This window comes from Phoxinus phoxinus, assembly GCF_949152265.1.
Source record: "Phoxinus phoxinus genome assembly, chromosome: 2".
In the NCBI taxonomy this organism is placed as follows: Eukaryota; Metazoa; Chordata; class Actinopteri; order Cypriniformes; family Leuciscidae; genus Phoxinus; species Phoxinus phoxinus.
In genome coordinates, this window is record NC_136877.1 from 40,428,696 (window position 1) to 40,450,411 (window position 21,716).

The following is a 21,716-nucleotide window of genomic DNA, read 5'->3' on the forward strand; positions in this document are numbered from 1 at the left end:
TCCTTGTATACAGTCTGTTGGAGTGCAAAAGAAACTCGATTTTAAGTGTGGATGGCTGGTTATAAATTAATAATTAGAACGAACATTAAGGGAGGAGGGGATGGGGTGACATTTTTGGATCAGACACAACCATGAATGCCAGCAAACCCCATCACCCTTTCTGCTAGCACACACACACAACCACACACTTCTGTCTCCTTCACAAGCCTTCATTCTGCATGCAGCACACATAAAACCCCAGATCAGCATCAGGTCAGACAGACACACACACAGACATTAGAGAGCTATAAACACACACACGGTCCAGAAACTGCATGGTGTGCATTCCCAGCAGGCCTTGGCTCTCAGCGCGGGTGTGGTTGAGAGGTCATCACTCACTGTGAATCAGGTGATAATGGATCGCTCGGACTTTAAAAGAAACGTCGATGTTTCTTCTCCCTAAACGAGGGGTCACAGGGGAGCTGGAACATATTAAACCCTCTTTATCGGCTCTCCAGTTATCGATCACAGCGGGGCGGAATGTTTTAAATAGACGAGGACATCGTTAGAACATGTAACGTAGCCCTAATCTTAATTTTACATATGGGCAGGGTGTTTGCAGATTTAAAAAGTTCTAGGATGGGCATCAAAACACATACAGCAGCCTGACATCAGAGAGACATGCTGAGCTATGCTATCCGTTTCATTTATTGAGACAAAAGACGGTGCCACCAGGCGCACTGGATTCTTCTATTCCACAGAAAAGAAGAACAAAAGAAAGAGATGAGAGGAGTATAGGGAGGAGTAAAGCGATACAGTTTGATTTCTCTCTCTTTCATGTCAGAGAAAGCTGGGTCATCCCTCTAACTACAGGCTAAAAGAAGACCATTATAGAGGACAGCACTTGAAGGCAAACATGCTCTTTCTCAGCCTCTCTCCAGCTGCTACCTGCTACAGCTGAAAGCTTGATAAGATCTGGAGATGATCTAGAGATAAAGCTTAATGCTTGATGTTACCCTCTTCCACGGTGGAGTCCAGCTGAGTGACTTTGATAGCCAGCAGGTCCACTCTCTCCTGCAGGTTATTCATACGCATGTAGAAACTGTTGGCTTCATTAAACAGCTCTCCAAAGATGTCCTCTGCGTGACGACCTGCAAGACACATGCAGACAGAAGAGAATGGCATGCTGAAAAGATCAAATTAATTTTCACGTTGGCTTTGTGTTGGTCTTGCTAGTGGACCAGCAAAACTTGTTCAAGCTGGTAGACCAGAAAGGTGTCTTCAGATTAAGCAGGTTTGCATGATGATAAAACTAGATAAAGACCCTGGTTAAGAAACAATTTGCTTGTGTCATCTCGGTTGAATCTAGGGATATTTTGACAGTCGTTTAAACGGAAGTTTTGTAACAGACTAGTCGACTAGTCCAAAAACAAGAAACCCTCTGAAGCCTTGTGTATATATGATCGATTTGAGCAATCTATTAATCAAACAGTCAAATCCCATAATAAATGCCACTAAACGCTGCACACTTGGCAAATAAAGCTTATTCTAATTCTGATTCTGAAACTCAGTTATTTTTTCGGAGTTGAAGTGAATATGCGACGGGCATTTGGTTGCTTCGGCTATCACACCTATAGCCTACGTGCATGTCCTGAATACGGTTATGCATGGCTGTGGTGGAATTATGCCAGTTTGAAATGGCACAGCTTACATACAACTTTTCTGTTTTATTTCGAATTCAAAACACTCCCGCACCTCATTTGTCTTATGATCAGTCATTTCTGTGCTCTCCATGAAGAGAAAAGGCATCTGAGGTAAAATAAAAAGATGAGGCCCTACCTCTTAAGGTATTCTTTTTCCAAGTGTTTTATTTTAATGTGCTAGGCTATTTAAAATGCTTTTAAATAAGTAACAAAGTTCAAGCCGCAGGGAAGAAGGGGGAACCGGTAAACAATGTACGGATGTTTTAAAATAAATACAAATGTTAGGTTAATTGCGTAACCCTGGTTCTTTGAGAACAGAGCGAGGTATCCCACTATGGGAACGCCCTCAGGCATGATAGACTATGGAAGGACCAATTACACCACGTCACGTCTGACGGACCAATAACAGCTCATGACAAGGAGCCCACCCCCTTCCTATATATATACAGCTGTGATCCCCCAAAACAGCATTCTAAGCATGCTCTTCCCCCGTTATATGAGAGTAGAAGCTTGGTGAGACAACTCGCTCTGTTCTCAGAAAACCGGGGTTACTCAAGTAACCTTATGTTCTCTTTCAAACAATCACTCGGTATCTCACTATGATATAGCCAACTCCTGTAACGCATCTCCCACCAAACATCCCCTTGAACAATGCCCATGAGGTAGCCATAACCCTTGTAGAATGAGCCTGTAAACCCGCCGGGAATAAAGACCCATAGAAGTATAGTATATTAACACGAACACTCTACAGTGGTTCAAACGGGGCCCGAGTTAAAGTGAGCAGTGCCCCAGACAATTGGCTTGTGCGTTAGATTGTGCAGTTGCAATGAACTTGCCACCACCGTCGTGTTGTTTGTCCTGACCAGAACATTAAACCCTTCCAAGTATGGGAGAAAATATTTCAGGGCCAGAGAGACTGCCATCAACTCCAACATATGTATGTGAAGTTTGCAAAAGCTAGGGCTCCAGTGATCTTTTACCGATCTGCCCTGAAAAACAGCCACCCAGCCCGTCAGGGATGCATTGGTCGTCACTACTTTTCTCAGAGACACGCCCACCAGAATAACCCCTGTCTGGAATAAACAGGCATCTCTCCACAGACGAAGAGTCATCACGCACTCCGCGGATATTCTCACTCTTGCGCGCGAGGTGCCAACGAGGACACAGACGCCTCGCTGCTACCCTAGTGAAGTCTCTCATTTTTAGCAAGCCCAGCAGTACCTTGGACACCAACATGGTGAGTCAGACTATCCTGTAACCTTAGCTCGCCTTAACGCATTAGCTAGGATAGGAGACACTGCTAATAAAAGTGAAGCAGAGAAGCTCAGTAATGAGCAGAGAATCCACAACAGATTTTAACTTGACAGTACGTTTATGAACTGAAGCAGCGCTGAAGGAAAGTCTTCATGGGGAAGAGAACAAGAATGTCGTTTGGGGGATCACAGCTGTATATATAGGGAGGGAATGGGCTCCTTGTCATGAGCTGTGATTGGTCCATCCTTTGGACAGACATGGTGTAATTGGTGCTTCCATAGTCTTTCACGCCTGGGGGCGTTCCCATAGTGAGATACCGAGCGATATATTGAAAGAGAATGAAAGTAAGCGGCAGGTGCTTCATAGTCGACTGCCACCCATACATAGACAAAAAGCAACTTAAATGTCCCACTCCCATGCCTGGTCTTCTCTCGTATTCCACTGTCGTCACTCCTCTTATCCTTTGGAGCTCCTGGGACTCTAGACTGGTACAGCGCTCAGTGACGTTCATTAACACTCGCGCCACCGGCCACACTCCGTTTCCGCGGCACGCGCACTGCTCTTCACGGTAACATTAAAAGGACAGTAATCTGTCCTTGTGTATCGACTATTGTTTTCAGTATCTCGACTAGTAGTAGCTGTACCATTTAGTCGACTAGTCTTGCACATCCCTAGTTTAGTCATATATTAATGTTTTAGCAAAACAAATTCTGCCTGTTGTTATATTGGTGCACACTTTAATCAAAATGATCAAATACAATACCTCCTAGTTTTAATTTAATAGGAGGAAGTGTGGAAAACATGCTTTGGTTATTTTAACTATATTTTCATGGTGTTCACATCAAACATTTTGTATACAGTACTTGGCTATAATGGCAGTCTGGTTAAATGATTGTTTCCCTGACATTTCAGTAGGGTGAGAGCCTCCGACATTGTGAGAAAACAAATGGGACTTATTTCAACAGATGACATTATTATATAAAAGAACAAACAACTCAAGAAAGAAAGAAATGAAAACCAGGGTGCCACTCACTCAAGCTGCCCAGTTGTTTGATGATGGCCGCCAGGGTGCTGTTGGTGACACACTCCAGCTCACTGGCCACTCCATCAGGCAGAGCTCCTCGACAGAGGTGCTTGGGCTCAATGCTCCTCTTCACCAGCGGCATGACTGACTACTGCTGAGACAGAGAAACAGAGAGGCCTGTTAAGACACAAACCAACCACCTAATGAACTCAAACACCAAATGAGAAATTATGAGTCATTTCTAGAGCTATAAAATAAACATCCATTTAAACGGAGCCCTCACAGACAAAATTGTTGAAAAATGAATAACTATAAAATAAAGTATAAAATAGCTATAAAATAAACAAATTTAAATCCTTCCTCCCAGCCAATTAAAAAATATTAAAGGAACACTCCGACTTTTTGGGACTTTATCCTATTCAACTTATCCCCCAGAGTTAGATAAGTCCATACATACCTTTTTCATCTCCGTGCGTGCTATAAGTCTGTTTGACACACCCACCGCTAGCCTAGCTTACCACAAAGACTGGATGTAAATGGTTGCAGCTAGCATACTAATCCAAATAAGTGACAAAATAACGCAAACATTTTCCTATTTACATGTTGTGATTCGTATAGTCACAGAGTGTACAAAAAACAAAGTCACATGAGACACAGATATATTTTAACCGTATAAATACTGGGAACTATATTCTCTGAAGGCGAAGCACTGCTACTTGGGCGGAGTGATAACCGCAGCACCTGAGACGCGCCGTGGTGAGGAGCAGAGAGTTCGTTCAGAGCGCGTCTCAGGTGCTGCGGTTATCACTCCGCCCAAGCAGCAGTGCTTCGCCTTCAGAGAATATAGTTCCCAGTATTTATACGGTTAAAATATGTCTGTGTCTCTTGTGACTTTGTTTTTTGTACACTCTGTGACTATACAAATGACAACATGTAAATAGGAAAATGTTTGCGTTATTTTGTCACTTATTTGCATTAGTATGCTAGCTGCAACCATTTACATCCAGTCTTTGTGCTAAGCTAGGCTAGCGGTGGGTGCGTCAAACAGACTTATAGCACGCACGGAGATGAAAAAGGTATGTATGGACTTATCTAACTCTGGGGGATAAGTTGAATAGGCTAAAGTCCCAAAAAGTCGGAGTGTTCCTTTAAAGTCTTTAAGTGTGTTGTGCTGAAAAATAATTTCACCTGTAGTTAATACAGGCATCTGACATACCCATACATAGCAGGACTCACTGCGAGTCCACAGAAAAACACTAATAAAGACAGTCACTGGCATCACACACACTGATACAGGCACAATGGTTCAGTGACCTGGGCATGCAGACATGATCGCCTGGCAACAAAAGTGGGCTAGTATGCTGCTAATGAGACATGAAAAAGAGTGCTGTTATGGCCCTGTGGGACAGCAGACATTTGTGTGAGTGCTCCTGCTTTCTTGTGTGTATAGTTATTATTTCGGTCTGAAAGTGAATGGAAAAACATCTATATACTAAAATACTAATAAAGCAATTTAACTACACTACCATTCAAAAGTTATTACTATTAAATTAATAAATTAACACTATTTTTAAATGCAGTTCTTTTTAACTTTTTTATTCATCAAATTATCTTTAATAAAAAACTTGTATCACGGTTTTCACAAAAATATTAAGCAGCGCAATAGTTTTCAACCAGTTTTTGTGCAAATAATAAGAAATTATTTCTGAAGGACCATGTGACACTGAAAAATGGAATAATGGTTGCTAAAAATAAAGCCTTGCCATCACAGGAATAACTTGCATTTTAAAAGATCTTAAAATAGCCTAGTAAACTGTTATTTTAAATTGTAATAATAATTTATAATATTAGTTTATTTTTTTCTCTGCGCCCCGAACACCACCCAACCAACAAATAATTGAACACAATTTTATAGAAAGAAAGATTCAGTGGAAAAATAAAGGCAGAGCACTGACCGCTATTAACGCACTTGGATGCCTTTACGACGGTTGTTTTCAGGGTTTTTTTCTACTCATCTCCCCGTCCGTTTCTTAAACAGACGGAATGATAATTTAGGAGATCATTCATGTGTACGTGGCCAATAACTGCAGCAAGAGCTGTTTTAATCTTATTAAGTTCTTTTTTTTTTCATTTGATTCTGCTCTTTCAATATGAAGCAGACACTGCGGTACTGTGATCTGGTCATCCAATTTAATGAACAACACCCCATGAATTATTCCACTGGAATACACCTGAAATCTCGTTTCTCTTCCCAAATCCTAACTCCTAGTCTATCTCTCCATAGGGACACTTTAAAATTGTATTTCTTCCCCTATTCTTCACTTCTAATCCCTATTAGCATCCCTTACAGTGGTAATGTTTATTAATTAGAGAAAAGCAATAAACCAGATACTGTATGTTTTATCAGTCAATGATGGAAATGTAAAAATTGAGAATTTTGCTCAGCTGATCATCAAGTGCTGGCCTGATTTCTTTTATACACCATCATAACAATTACACACCAGTTCAATAACAGATTACACTGCACAGAAATATTCACACTCTTTTTCAGTCCGTCTTCTCTGAGTCTCTGGGTCTGCTCATGAATAAAGCAGTAGAGATGAGTGAGACCATAGAGAGACAGGGCTGTAATCCTAACTCCCCCGAGCACTCGGCAGGACTGTGTGAAGTGTAAGTAATAAAAGGATGGGTTAATGGAAAGACAGAGAGGGAGAGAGAGAATATCTGTCTATGTGTTTTAGGGGAATGAAAGGACACATCTGATCTGACTGAAAAATACTCAGAAGCAGGACAGTTCATCATGGCTGTCTCTAAAAACCTTGTGACTGTGAGCTCTCTAATCTATCAACATTTACATTTATGCATTCAGCGTTTTTCCAGTGATTTTGACCTTCAAAAAATTCATGATATGCATTTTGATATGCTACTGGGAATCAAATCCATGATCTTGGCGTTGCTGGTGCCTGGCAGTTGAGCTACAGGAATGTTACCTACCAAGACAGTTTTAGTTTGCTGCTGACTCGCATACAAAATGGAAATGCTGTTTAGATTGCCAGATCTCTAAGATCGGAAACACAGTCACTACCAACGCCATATCCTAACCTGCCATGATGGATCAAGTTTCCTTTGAAATTGCTGCGCAACTTGATGCAATCTCAGCCAATCAGATAAAGTCACATTGTTAATAGAATAAAATGAAGTGGATTTTGGACCAATAAGATTTCACTGTGCGTAGAACTACCTGGCTCAATCCTGCAAAGACTTTGTGGTCGCAGTTGGTTAAGAATTTTTAATTAAATTTCACATTTTCAATTCAATTCAATTGCCGGTTTGTGTTAGGTGTGATAGTATGAGAAAATTCTCAATTTTAAATTCAAGAAATTCTCATACTTAAAAAAAAATAAAAACAGGTGTTCCAACTCTCTCACTGCTCTCTTGTTCTCTTCTCTCTTCATGTAATTTAGGGTTTTATTTAACTAAAACCAAAAGCATAAAAAAGCTTTTTTTTGTTGTTACTTGAAATAAAATAAAACTTTTTATTTCAGCTAGTTGCCAAAGCAACATTTCCATTTAGTTTAATTTGTACTGAAATCAAATCACTAAAAATGTGGGTGAGGGGTTGGAGGGGTTTAGGGGTCTAAAGTATGATATTATAATAATATTAAAAACTTGAACCCTTAAACACAAACTGGAAAAAATGATGGTGAGAATGATGAGAATTATAGGAAGCACAGCACACACAGAGAGAACGTAAAGCAATGAATGAGAGAAAGAGAGAGCCAAAAAAAAATGTGCCACCTTGCCAGGAGGGGCCTTGATGATGTTGCCATGGAAACAACACTGAAATGGCTTCTGAGAAAGGATTGAATTAGAGCGAGAGAATGAGAGAGAGGGAGAATGGTGAAAAATGGTGCAGAGAGAATCCCTTCTATACATCTCAACAAGACATCAGAAATGCAGCAGAGCCACACCCACTCTTGTAAGCCCCTCCCTCTCCGATACAGACATTAGCACAGAGATCTGAAAATCACCACACACACACGTTGGGTTTCCATGTTTTATGGGGACATTCCATAGACATTATGATTTCTATACTGTACAAACTGTATATTCTATCTCCTAACCCTACACATCACAGAAAAAAAAGAAGAAAAAAAACCCCTGATATTCCTATCTTTGTGGGGACATTTTCTCCCCACAACGTAGGGTTTACTAGGACTGCGCACGCACGCACGCACGCACACACATTTAGTTATTTAATGACTACCTAAGCATGTCTGAATTTCCCCATCTCTCTCTGACAGCAGCAGAGTGAATTGTTGAGTTGCTGTAATGTGTGTGGTAATGTAAAGCAGTAGTATATTAATATGAATATTAAGAGCAATGAGCATATGAGGTTCACCTCATTAACCAGCGCTAAACACTCATTCACAATCATCTGATTAGGAGCAGTTATAGTACAGCAGTAGGAGTCAGACTCTGTGAGCGTGTGTGTAGTCTCTGTTTGCATGATATTAAACACAGAACTACGCTTTTGTGGATGTATGTTGTTTTTGATGTGCATCAGTGTCATTAATTAAGTTTGTATGAGTGCATGATCATCTGCTCTGTGTGAAACCGACAGCATTTATAATGGTATTAAAGGCCTAGCTCTCCCTCTCTACAGGCATGTGTTTAAAAGTCAATGTAATGCGATCAAACACTCATCTCCAAGTGAGCCAAGTGCCTGCGGACTGCTTGCAAAATATCACACACTAGGCCTATATCATTAGTCACAAACACTGACGTTCATTCTCTTAACAGGTTCCAATCAAATGCAATCCATCTGCGGCTACATTTATTTGATCCAAAAAATTGTGAAAATGTATTTCTATAACTGGTTTAATATACAGTACTGTGCAAAATTCTTAGGCACTCTAGGCCAGTTATTTATATATTTTGTCGTAGTTTCTCAGTAGAAAATATCAATTTACATTTCCACACATTCATTTTGCCAACAATTGTAATAATCCAGTGAAATTTGTGTATGTACAAGGAGCCTGACAACAGCCGGTGGGTTATTATAGGAATAATAACATTACTATTATCATCATCTCACATAGGCTACATGTTTGCTCACTCATTGTATTTGTGTTTTTACAATAGGATAATTCGGTTGCAATAGCTTACAAACAGCAATAGGAAGCTTGATTTCAAAGTCTGAATTGAATTTACATAAGACAAGTAAATTATCCACAGTAGTCGACTGTCGAGTTCACGCGCGTGATCATAGGTAACTAAGATGAGATTTTTTTTTTTTTTACAAATATCCATCAGAGCTGATATTCTCAAAACAACACACAGCACCGTCTTCGGCTGACAGCTGACAGTCTGAGTCTCCACTGTTGCTTAGTTACCTATGATCACGCGCGTGAACTCGACAATTGACTACTTTGGACTTCGACCGAAAACAGGAAGTAAATACAGGTATGTGCGCTTGTTGAATTAACATCATTTTTATTAATATCTTTCACATCTAATGCAGTCAGATTCACCGTGTTCACTCTGAAGGAATCACTCAACATGGCTGGGCACTTGTAATGACCCATCAAGGATGTTAAGAGGATAAAAGCAGGTTTAAAACTTGCCCCATTCAAGTCAATAGGGTGCAAATTTAAAAAAGAGGATAACACGGTGTAGGCAACACCGATTTTTGTCATGTTCTCTGTATTGACAGCACTCCAAATTTACTAAAAATTGAGCTCAATATTAAAATTGACCAGAGTTCTCCTTTAAGAGAACATGCATGCATCTATTGCTACACATGAGTTTTCTTTCTCAACTGTAAACGTTCACTAAGACATACAAACATAATTGACTGTGTTTACGTAAATAAAATAACTCAATTTGGTACTTCTGAGCTGCAGAATGAGTTAAATAATGTGCAATACCTGCAATCTCGTACTGAAATTCAGGCCCTATAACAACAACACTATTCACCTGGAGTGAATGAAACAAGTAAGTGAGAGAAGGCCAGTATATCAACTCGCTGTCGGAGAAAGGAGAAGAGAGCTAGAAAGCGCAGCTGCTATCAGTGTATCAATAGTGTGGAAAATTAGTATTGAAGCGGTTTCAGATATTTCGGTATCGATAGGCTATGCATCGGGAATTTTTTTTTTTGACAAGGGTGTTTTCACACTTGGTCCGAACCAGAGTTTGATTGCTTAAAAATGTCAAATTTTACATGTTTGAGAAAGACGCTGATATGCAAACATGGTCTGTGTACTTTTTGATAATTTCATTTCCTGTTTGGAATGGAATAACGAGAAATGAAAAACAGCTCGTTTATTCATTTTTTTTTTTTTTTTGTATAGTTTAAATAAACGAAAAATTAGATTTTGGCTTGATTTTTCATTTTTTTGTTTGTGATTTACAAATCATGCTATAATAAATATCTGTCATATACTGTGGCTCACATTAATGGGGTCGCTTGCAAGTCGCAGCAGCGTGAATTACGTGACCAGCAACATATTTCTGCTTCAAATATTGTGCGTAGTTAACAGAGTGGTGGTTTCAGACATTATTTTATTAAAGTGCAATAATGTTAGTGCCGCACTCGTACTGACTCTTATTCTGCCTGACAGAAAGAAAAGCTTGTAGCCTATACTGAACAGTTTTCAGGAGGAAATGATGTTTTAAATGTCAAGAGGAGCGCAAACAGCAGGTCGATCTGATGAGCAGACGTGTTTGAGCCGCTCAGATTCCAGAGCCCCTGATCCCCCCTTTACCACTGGCTTCCCTTCCCTATTTAATGTCGGGATCAATGCTCTCTGGGAGCCATGCTGATCAAACCCTCAACCAAAGACACCAAAAAAAAAAAAACCTTTAAGGAAATACGATTACATTCTGCATTCTGTTCCCTTATCCTAAATATTCAGTGCTGTTCGGAACACAGAACAAGAGTGTCATTAGTGCAGACTGAGAGGAAGTGTTGCCATGGTTTCCTTTCATGCCCCCGATTGTTGCTTGATCAAAAAAAGAGGAGAGGAGCAGAAGCCAAACACTTCGACAGACAAGATAGTTAGACAGACAGAAAGAACAAAATGCACATTATTCCCTTCAGGGTCAATGACTTCAGATTAGTGTTATTTTAGTTTAATTTATATTTGACCTATTATTGTTGTTAATAATATGTTTTCATGTTTAAATGTTCATGTACTTTTGTCATTTTTATTAGTTTTGTTTTTAAATATGGTTACATTTGATTTATTTTCATACATTTATAAACTTACATTTATTTCAGTAAGTTGACTAAAGGCGGGCAAGTTCGGTTTCAATGTTAGTTTCGGATATAAAAAGAAAAAGTAAAAAAGACGAGTGTGCAAACGATTTGGTGAAAAGCAGAGAACAATACAGCCATTTCTTTCAACAAAAACAACAGATTATTTGTGTGTGTGTGTGTGTGTGTGTCAGTGCATGCACACACTGTTTGCAGCCACCGCGCGCTAATAATATTCATAGCCTATGTGACGTGGTTTAGCAATAGGGACAGCCTATACACTGGTCAAAATCGGGCCGAGTCCACTAATGTTTTAAACATAAACATGATCAAATGGACACCCTCTGGAGTCTGGGGCATTTTTGGGGCCCTGGAGATATTTTAACATGCACATAGCCTAACAGTTTAAAAAAAAATATATAGCCTATACTGTATGTTGAGATTATTTTTTTGATTTTTATGCAGTAATGATGCCAGCGGAATATTTAGGCTCATAAGAAATGCAACATAGGCTACAAATGTTGGTAAAGAGCTTAAAGTGCAGGGTCCAACATTTACATGTCAAAACCAGGTAAGCCCATTCAGACCTTGGAGTCTGAAAACTGAGAATAAATATGAAAATACATGTGTTTGTAACATACTCTGCTTGGCTAGTAATTCCTCTCACACAATGCTAGCCGCGACCATACAAGCATCAACAATTTCCACAAGATTTCTCCAGAGAGAAAAATGGCCGGCAAGCTCGTACGACAGCAAAAACTAAATTAATTGTAAAAAAAAATTGCACTGTGTGCCTGGCTTAGGCAACATTTCTAATTGATTTAGTTTAAGTTATCTACTATTTATATTTTATTTTAATTGAGAAACAAATGAAAAATGTTTTAATAGTTTTGGTTTAGTTTTTGTTAATGATATTAATCTTGCTCCAGACAGATATTTAAACAAAAGCTCTGATTTTGATGGTATCACGTACAAGCTGTAATGCTACTAGATGAAAAAAAGGGTCCCTAAAGCCCAAACTTTAGCATTAAATAAGAGTTCATGTGTTAAACTGGGATGGGCTTGAGGGTTAGCAACGCTTTCTCTGTCTCTCTCCCATGAACTCTTCTCACTCCGTCACACACAATTAAATGTGCTGCATTCAGCACAATCGGAACAAATCAGCCAGGACACCATGTGACCTAGCTGGAGTCCCTGTGCATGAACCCCTGGCTAAGGCTTGGAGCAAAAGGGGTCAGTCCCTGGAGCCAGTGCTTTGAGGACTGCTCTGATCTGTGACCTGCTTTGTATCTGAAGTTCCAGTAGATTTATTTGGACATGGAAGGATCCCTTAATCTGTGTAAAGGGGGCAGGCTAACAGGAAAAATAAACTGGGGTGTTTGGGGAGAAGGCGGTGGGCTAACTGGAGAGTGAAATATGGCTGTGGGCTGAATGGAGATGGATGAAACCTTCAGCCCAGAGAAGACCAAAAAAAAAAAGAAAAAGAATGATTACTTCAGTTTGATATTCAAACAAAAAGTCAGCATGAAATGAAAATTAATGCAATTTCATCTATTTTCTTTAAAAGAATGTTGTCGTGAACCATGTAAGCGTTTCTTTTCTTTTTTTCAACTTCCATTACATAGAGACTTTAAGGCCCGGTTTCACAGACAAGGTTTAGATTAAGGGCGTTTTCACACCTGAAAGTCCGCACTAAGGTCCAAACCAAAGTTTATACATTTAATGTATAAGTATACATTCGGTAAGTTTTGGATTGGTTTCACATTGCCATTATGCGAGCGCACTAAAGAACGTAACATGACATGCTTGCGTCCTGTCGTCATCATCTATGTGGGCTGCATCTTGACATTGATTGGTTTGTAAACGGACGCGTGTCTGACGTCAGCGTGTTGTCAATTCGGCAGGTAACTTTAACAAGAATGAATGAACAGACGCATATCGTTGCCACAATACTGTTATTATTACGGCATTACTACCTGCAGCACCAACTATACTCGAGGCTAGTTCAAATTCGCCAAATGAACGTCCTCGTTGTGCAAACATTTTATCGTCGCCGGCAGGAAAGGAGAAGACTGCAAGCAATCCAACGAGAACCACCCGAACTTCCTGTAAATGATCTGAAAGTCCAAACCATACAGAAAATGCTTTCACACTAGAAATTAACCAAACCTTTGTTCAGTTTGATCCGGACCGAGACTACCTCTTTTCGTCGGAACAAATTTTGTCTGTTTGGTCCAGACCGTGGTCCAGGCTCCAGGGGAGGTTTCACACCTGTAATTTTGATTCGGATCAAACTGAAAAGTCAGAAAATCCGGACCAAACAAAGTTGTGAAATGGCCCTAAGTCAGGATTAGGCCTAAATTTAAGTACCTTTTATAAATGTGCCTTAGAAAAAAGATTACTGGTTTGCATCTTGAGACAAAACAATGGCACCCACTGACATATTTGAAGAAATTCCTGTTCATGTTGCTTCTAGTTAAGCCTGTGAAACCGAGGGTAAGAAATTTCAGGACAAATTAGGGATGTGCAAAACTAAACATTATCTAAATCAGCTTGGTGGGTTGAAATGACTAGGCTAGTTGACTAGGTTCTAAACGTGCTACTGTACATAATTAGGCCGATTCAGGGTCATTGCACAAAACTTGTACAAAAATCATAGTCCTCCCAAAAAAAAAAAAAACACATGGAAAGATTTAGGCCTACGGAATAAGATGCAAAAAAACAAACATTGTTCACGGCATGCAATTTGAAACCGGACAATAACCGTCTTGAAATGCATTACTGAAGACAGCATACATGTTACAAAATTTGTTATGCTGAGTTTTTTTTTTTTTAAATAAATTAATTGGGGGTTTTCGATAGCCAACTTTTCACTTTAGCGTTTGAATTCGTAATCACGCATACTCTGTGTATAGGAGTACTGACCGCGCATTTTACAAGATACGATATTTACCAAGCACCAAGTTCTCGCCATCATCATGTCAGTCATCTCTCCTTTCACTCGACACATGACAGGTGAAATCTATCTGAAATCCTGCTACGACTCCACAGCCTGTGCTGGATGGAGTAGAGCAGACTCTTTGGGCCCTATCATACACCAACGCGAAACGTGGCGCCATGCGCGACTAAAGTGTTTTTTTGCTAGTTTCAGCAGTGACTCTGATTGGTTTATTTCAAGTTACACCCAAAACATAGACACAAATTACTCATTAAAGGCCGTGTTGCAGGTTAAAATTTTCAACGAATTTGTGCAATTTGCTTGTTGGTAATGAACATTTAAACTGTTATCCATTGTATTTTATGTTGTTGGGTATCACAAAACGGAATATAATACGAAAAAGTAGGTACTATCTTACAGCGCCAACGATTCCCCTTTCCGCCACAATGCATTCCATGACGTCACCTTGGGGAGAGAGTTAACCAAAGCCCGCATTGAGAGCGTTGAGAGTGACTAAAGAGACGAGTAGTAGACGAGAGTATTCAGATAGCGCAGATTATAGAACATGATCATTGTCTATACAACAAATCTATAGTCACCTATAACTGTTAAGTTGGTTCATAAGACTTTGTGAAAAAAGTAAACAAACAATACTCGTGCGTGCTGGCTTGAAGGGGACCATGATCCTGCCTGAGATGTGTGTATGTTATCTTCAGCACAAACGGATTCAGGCAGCATGCATTCAGCATTCAGTCACATCTGGTTGCGGGGTGAGCTCCTCGACCAGCGACCCAAACACACTCACTGCCCAACAGCACAAGCTTTCCAGCGCAGTTTCCACGGGATGGCACCGCCCGCGCGAGCACCTGCCAAACACCGCGACAGACACGCGGCGGCTACGCTTGCAACAACATTTTCAATGTTCAAGGAAGAGAAACGCTTAAAAACGCCCATATAGCTAGCACGATGCCTTCTATTTATAGATGACAAAGACAAAGTTTACCAGTACTATGACAAAGGCTACCGGTAACGTTACTTATCTGAACTAACGTCATGATCACCGCCACTATAAAGAAAACGTTGATTTTTCACTCGGTGCTATTCAATGACAGTAAAAAAAAATTTGTCGTTATCTCATTGCTGCGTTGCTAAATGATAGCAACTCACCAGGACACTTCACCAACTCTCCACTCATTCTCCTCGGACCATGCATTTCATCGGCTTTGACGGCCATCAGGCTACCTTTCCTCCACGTCTCCCCAACCTGACGTCATCGGCGAATTGCGTGAAAAAAACCGTTAATACCAAAAACGTAAAAAACTGGTATTTAAGACCATTTTTGATACATTTTAAAAATGATATACATATCTTGAGTGATTTATGTACCCATTAATCGACAGTGGTGGTTAACCTGCAACATGGCCTTTAAGAGAATAGGGACAACCCTTTTAGACCATGTGCTGGGTGCGCCGACCATTAAACTACCGTCGTTAAACTAGCAAAAGTGGACTTGCGTCGTGCGCTTAAGACTTAGACTAAAGAGTAAAGACCAAGATCATTAAAATAGGGCCCTTTTTGCCTAATTGTAGCGTCCTTTGTCTTACTGAACTAAATGGTTTTTATTTCAATAAAAAAAGCAAAACGACAGTGGGGGCGGTGGGCAAGTAATGTAATCGGTGTACGGTCGAACACTGTTTAACACCGACTACCACAGCAAGCCTACATCCAGACCAGCCGTCTGAGATTGATGACATTGTACAGAAGTGGATTGATTCACAACATCAATGATGACCACCGTGACACCCATGTAAAGTAACTGCAACAACATAGCATCGATCATGCCCTACCGCTGCCTGAAATTGCTGAGTAAGCATAATGGTAAAACAGACTGTGTGTATGTCTGTGTGTGTTTTTGGGTTTGCTCACAAAACCAGAAACAAATGATTTAAAGAAGTACCTACTCATGTTGACAACTGAAGTGAATAAAAGAGAGAAAATGAGACAGGCACTGGTTTAGTCCAGCTGTCTAGTAGCCTGATATGTAGTGTGACCTAGAAAGCCCTTTTCGCTGGGCTCAAAAGACAGACCATGCTTGCATTTTCTTTTTTTTGGTGTAGGGTAACAAAAGGCAAAGGCAAAATAGCAGCAAACAGCACTTTTACATAGGCATTGGACACAAACACATTTCCACACAAAAACACAACAAAGCAGAGAGGTGGCCTGCTGTACAAATACAGACCGTACAGTTCAGCTAAACAGAAACTGTTGAGACTTGACTTGGGCGTTAAAGACTTGTGAACATGTCCATTCAGTACATTTACAGAATTGACATCAATGCTAAAGTTCAAGTAAACAGATCCATTCTGGCTCATGACACAGTCACAATCAAGGGGGGCGTTTCAAAGTTGGTGAGAACGCTAGACAGTGGACACGCACCATTTACTTGGGCTAACATGATCAAATTGACACCCTCTGAAGTCTGGGGCAGTTTTTGAGGCCCTGGAGATGTTTTCACATATAACAGTTTAAAAAAAAATTAAATAATTTTGAGATTATTTATTATTCAGAAATGATACCAACCACATATTTAGGCTCATAAGAAATGCAACATAATATAGCCTATAGGCAACCAATATTGGTAAAGAGCTCAAAGTGCATGGGTTTAACAAAATCAGGTAGGCCCTAATTGAGACTGAGAGTAATTATATGAAAAGATAAACAGCCTTTGGGTGGACAGATGAAGAAAAATACACCCATTATTTTTTGTGTTTATAATTACCATAATTTTGTTTTTGTAGGTTAATGCAAGAAATATCTAATATATTCTGGAGACAGCAAGCCCTTAGGCAAACTAGATCGACCTATTATAAATTATGTAAACAAAAATATGGATGTATAACGTAGCAGTTCTCATAAAGTTACCAGTCTAAATTGAAAACATATTTTATTTGTTAGTCCCACATGATTTCTCACCAAAGCAAATAATAATAAAATGCCCACTCAATGTTACGAATATTTTCACCGTATTACATTAATCCTCGTTACAGCAATAACACACATAACAAAACACACCACAGCCTTTTTACGTGATCAAAACAGAGCACTTGCGCGCGATGTTAGCGTTAGCAGCTCAGCTTTGTCCAAGCCCATGAGAGATGCAAAACCGATTAAAAGACCGTTTACCTGTGTATCAAGCACTGGCGCGGCGTCTCTCTGATTTCGGTCCGTATGTTTCTCCCCCACTGTATTGTTACATCGCATGCGTCGCTGAACGGCTATTATCTGCAACGGCTAATATGAATAACGGTACGCGAGACAGGTTCAGTTGTTTGTAAATCTCGGAACGATGCGCCCAGCGTGCGTGCGCGTTTCCTTGACAGCGTCGAGTCTTCTGCTAGAGCAAGATAAACGCTGCCCTGCGCGCATGCGCAGACTCTAGCCTTGACCACCTCCCACCAAAATAAGGACCGACTGGAGCAGCAGAGGAAGAAAAAATGAGCACTTTACCTCAGAAATCTTTACAAAATAACAGTGAGGACGGTCCAATAAGACTACATTGCCTGGTTCCAATATGTACTGTCGTCGGTTGAACCCATTATAAGCACAAACAGGTAAAGACAAATTAATGAGCTTTTCTAAACAGAAATGTCCCCACTGCGGGGATGTTAGGAATATATTTTTGTAAATTACTGTTTAAATTGAAATTGTGAAAATTTGAGCTCAGAGTAGGCCTATGCATAATTTGTTTCTTATTCCGTACATTTGTATTTCTATCAGTAGATGGCAGCACCGGTAAGTATATAGCCTATGTATATATATATATACTTAAATATACACAAACATACATATAAATATGTTTTTAAAGTATTGCCTTGTTAAATATATATATATATATATATATATATATATATATATATATATATATATATATATATATATATACACACACACAAACACACACACACACACACACATTTTACAGAAATTGTAGGCAACATGTCTATTGATTATATATATATATATATATATATATATATATATATATATATATATATATATATAATAAATACATGTATATACATATTTATTCCAAAGACGTACATTATCTGTAAAATATTTTAGAAGTAAACATGTATATAATATTTATAAATTAATATAAACATATAACAAGGCAATGCTTGTATTTAAGCACAATTTTGATTAACTTTACGTCATCATGTGGCTTTTAATTTTACAACCTGTGTTATTGTCAGCAGTTTACACCAAACTAATTTTAAGAGTTTGTAAAAGAGGTATAAACATTATATAATTTACTGACATTAATTCCATGCTAGTTCATAGCCTACTTAAACTGTATTTATAAGATTCATTGTTTTTCTAGTCTGAAGTAAAATATCTTAACCGATGGCTTATAGATGTAATTTCCACAAAACGATTTTAAATATGCAATTGTGTTTAAGATGTAAAGATTCCCCGCCCACTGATGCATCTGGCGCTGTCCATGGTCCTGGAACCACTTTGATTCCATTGTAGGTAGGTACTGTAGATGTACCCAAACTCTTAAATATATGTTTCAATCTACAAAACTTTACAAACACAATGACCACCACAGTGAGGTGTACTGCAGAATCAATGATAATAGTTTTTTTTATTAAATAAATAGCAGCTTCACCAAATGATAACATTGTGAGGATGATGGGAGTAAAAAAAAAAAGAAAAAAAAAAAGAGGATCTGGTAAAACATTTACAGGCTATGGTATAAAAATGGGAGTTTGAACAAGGGCAGGTGATACAGGAGAAATTCTAAGGTTCTACACAGGAAAACAGCAAAAATGTACAGCTTTATACATTATATATCCACCTAAGAATTCCTCAAATGAGCATTTTTGGTCTTACTGACCAACATCTGTTGCCATGGAGAGTTCGTCCATAAAAAAAGTAAATCGTTTTAGTACTCTTGTTTTTTGTGCACTTTTACTGCTTCTCTCATTCCGTCATGACCACTTGATGAGGCAGCGCACAACCAACCTTACATTCACAGGACAGCGTGTTCCCCAGAGCTAGAGGCAAATCACTTTAATACCTGCTGAAAAAAATCCTTGAGAAGCAGTTTGGACTGGACTAAAGCTCAAACTGCATTACATTTTAGCATTAAAGATGCAAATTGAAATTCTTGATCAAAGTTTTATGTTAAGTATAGGCATCTTTGCACAACTGATGTACGGCTGCTCAGTGCCTGCTCAAAATTCTGTGTGAAGACGTAATGCTGCATAAAAGCCAGACTAAATTTTGCCTGCTCTGACCCACCTTAGCGCCTACTATAAATGTATACTATTGAAGTTGCTTTGTAAATAGATGTATTCTGAGCAGCATTAAACAGTTTGTGTAAAGACACCTAACCACCACTTCAAAAGCGCTTCGGTGCCACCTTTACAGTGTGAATTTGGCATACGACTTTCACCCCATTGTTCTGTTAGGTCTGGTTTGGAGTCATTTCCTCTGTATTGATAGGCCAGGAAATAAGATGTGACCCCCAACTCTATGATCGTTTTACTGCCACTCAAAGAATTCAGCATATCGTACTGGAGGTGTTTACAAGTTACACAAACAATGATCTGACTTGCAAATGTATTTAGATGGCATAGCTTCATCCATATTGTAATGCAACTAGCTTGGATGACACAGTATCTCTTTTTTGGATTCACACTTAGTCTCTTTGTAATAATTCAACGGACCACATGAGGATGCTATGACTCTATCTTACACAAACTGCTGTCTCATAATGTCCAATGCTGCTTTAGTAAGAGACCGGGTGCTCATGCAGTACTTAATGGCATTCAAACATCTGAACCTGTTAACACACACACACACACACACACACACACACACACACGCACGCACGCACGCACGCACGCACGCACGCACACGCACGTTACATTCCATCTCCCTTTTCCGACCTTGGTCAGATTATTGTTTCTGTAGCTAACTCAGCATACATTCTATGCTGTGATACAGTCGATGAGAGTTACAAGTTCTTGTAAGTGTGACATCTCTAGATCTAAGATTCACTTGGAGCTCTGTCACACCTGTCCTATTTTCCAGGTCAAACTAAACGATATTTTTCAGACACTGCTGGTGTGTTCTGTGTGATTGTGACCGCTGCTGATGGAGAGCTCTGATATTCCCAGTTTCAGCTCCAGTCCGGGGTCAGTGTCCATGTCATGGGGCTCCAGATTTCGGATTCCGTTCCCGTCCCCATTGCGGCAGTTACTGTTCCGGTCAATCGAAACTTTTTCGCAGATCAGGATAGGCGTGACAGCATGGGATGGACAAGGAACTTGTATAGTGATGGGTTTAAGCCCCACCTGTCCGTACTGGCAGTGCAAGTAGCTTGAAAATGCCCTTCGGTAGGTCTTGTTAAACAAAGTGTACACTAAAGGGTTGACACCCGATGAGATGTAACCCACCCAAACGAACACATTGAGCAGTTCCGTGAGCAGAGGCTCGTTACAGGCTCCACGGCAGAGGACATACAGAACGTTAGTGATGAAAAAGGGACACCACATGAAAAGGAAGAGGAAGAACACTACACCCAACACTTTGGATGCTCGCCGCTCGTTCTTGATGGCCTGCATCATGCCGCGCCGCCCGCGGGCTCCACTCGGGTCCCGTCCAGCGGGCGAATTCATTTGAGACGGCGCTTCTGAACTTGGGATTATTGAGATGGTGTCCGCGGGCACGGTCAGACCGAGCGCGTTTCCATCGCTGTTGCTGATCCGTAGACAGTTCAGACTGCTGCGACGCGATGGAGCCGCCGACGGCTCCAACTGGGAAGTGGCTGGAGCTGGAGGCTGCAATGGCTGCTCAGAAGAGGCTTTGCCCTCGTAGAGGAAGACTGTGGCTTGGCGCTGAAGTGCTTGGACGGTGAGACAATACGTGACCACCATGATGACCAGAGGAATGAAGAAAGCAACAAAAGAGCCAACCAGTATAAAGCGTTCCTCGTTCAGAGCACAGTTGTCGTTTATAAGGACCTTATCTCTGTTACGCAGTCCGATCACTGGGATAGGCATTGAGATACCTGGAGTTGGGGAAAAGTAAGAGAGAGAATATTAAACATGTCCGTAAACAAACATTAAAGAAACAGTCTGACTAACAAAGTCTGAGACAGATGCTGGAGACAAGAGACCAGCGAATTCTAAGACAAATCTTCTCTCTTATCCGACTAGATCAGTATTCCTGATGGTTGAGAGAGAGAACATTTGATTTAATTAGAGCAGATGAATGAGACTGTCAAGGCAGATAGAAACCTTAATGCTGTTTTGGATCCAGATAAGAATCAAATAAACATTGGGCTCACGTTCAAACAAGAGAGAGGTTAGATGTGTGAACTCTCTGTCATCTGCACTGTCATTACTAAGTCTTCAGCAAATAAGAAGAACCTTATAAGGAGAAAAGAGATGAACAGGAGACAAAGAGAAACATAAAAGGAGGATAGAAAGAACATTGCTATTGTTAACTAAAACTATTAAAATCTTTTTTTTGTTAGCTGGAAAAAAA

General features: G+C 39.9%; 2 protein-coding genes across 5 annotated transcripts in view; both read right to left on the reverse strand.

Moving 5' to 3' along the window:
* LOC307011284 (actin-binding protein WASF3) overlaps positions 1 to 17,635 on the reverse strand; it is a 29,645-nt gene extending 12,010 nt beyond the window's left edge. Inside the window, exons 1-3 of one of the 4 annotated variants that reach the window (XM_079636755.1) lie at positions 17,340 to 17,635; positions 3,970 to 4,111; positions 996 to 1,130 (exon numbers count right to left, since the gene is read on the reverse strand). In XM_079636755.1, the coding sequence (XP_079492881.1) occupies positions 996 to 1,130; positions 3,970 to 4,102 (268 nt within the window). In that variant the 5' untranslated portion in view covers positions 4,103 to 4,111; positions 17,340 to 17,635. Of the gene's footprint in view, positions 1 to 995; positions 1,131 to 3,969; positions 4,115 to 17,339 lie in introns of all 4 variants that reach the window. The other 3 variants (XM_079636757.1, XM_079636758.1, XM_079636756.1) reach the window with 3 other exon arrangements.
* A 1,145-nt stretch (positions 17,636 to 18,780) lies between these two features.
* The window catches only part of htr2cl1 (5-hydroxytryptamine (serotonin) receptor 2C, G protein-coupled-like 1), an 11,767-nt gene continuing 8,831 nt past the window's right edge, over positions 18,781 to 21,716 (reverse strand). Inside the window, exon 2 of the mRNA XM_079592516.1 lies at positions 18,781 to 21,237. Coding sequence (XP_079448642.1) covers positions 20,279 to 21,237 — 959 coding nt within the window. The 3' untranslated portion in view covers positions 18,781 to 20,278. The remainder of the gene's footprint in view (positions 21,238 to 21,716) is intronic.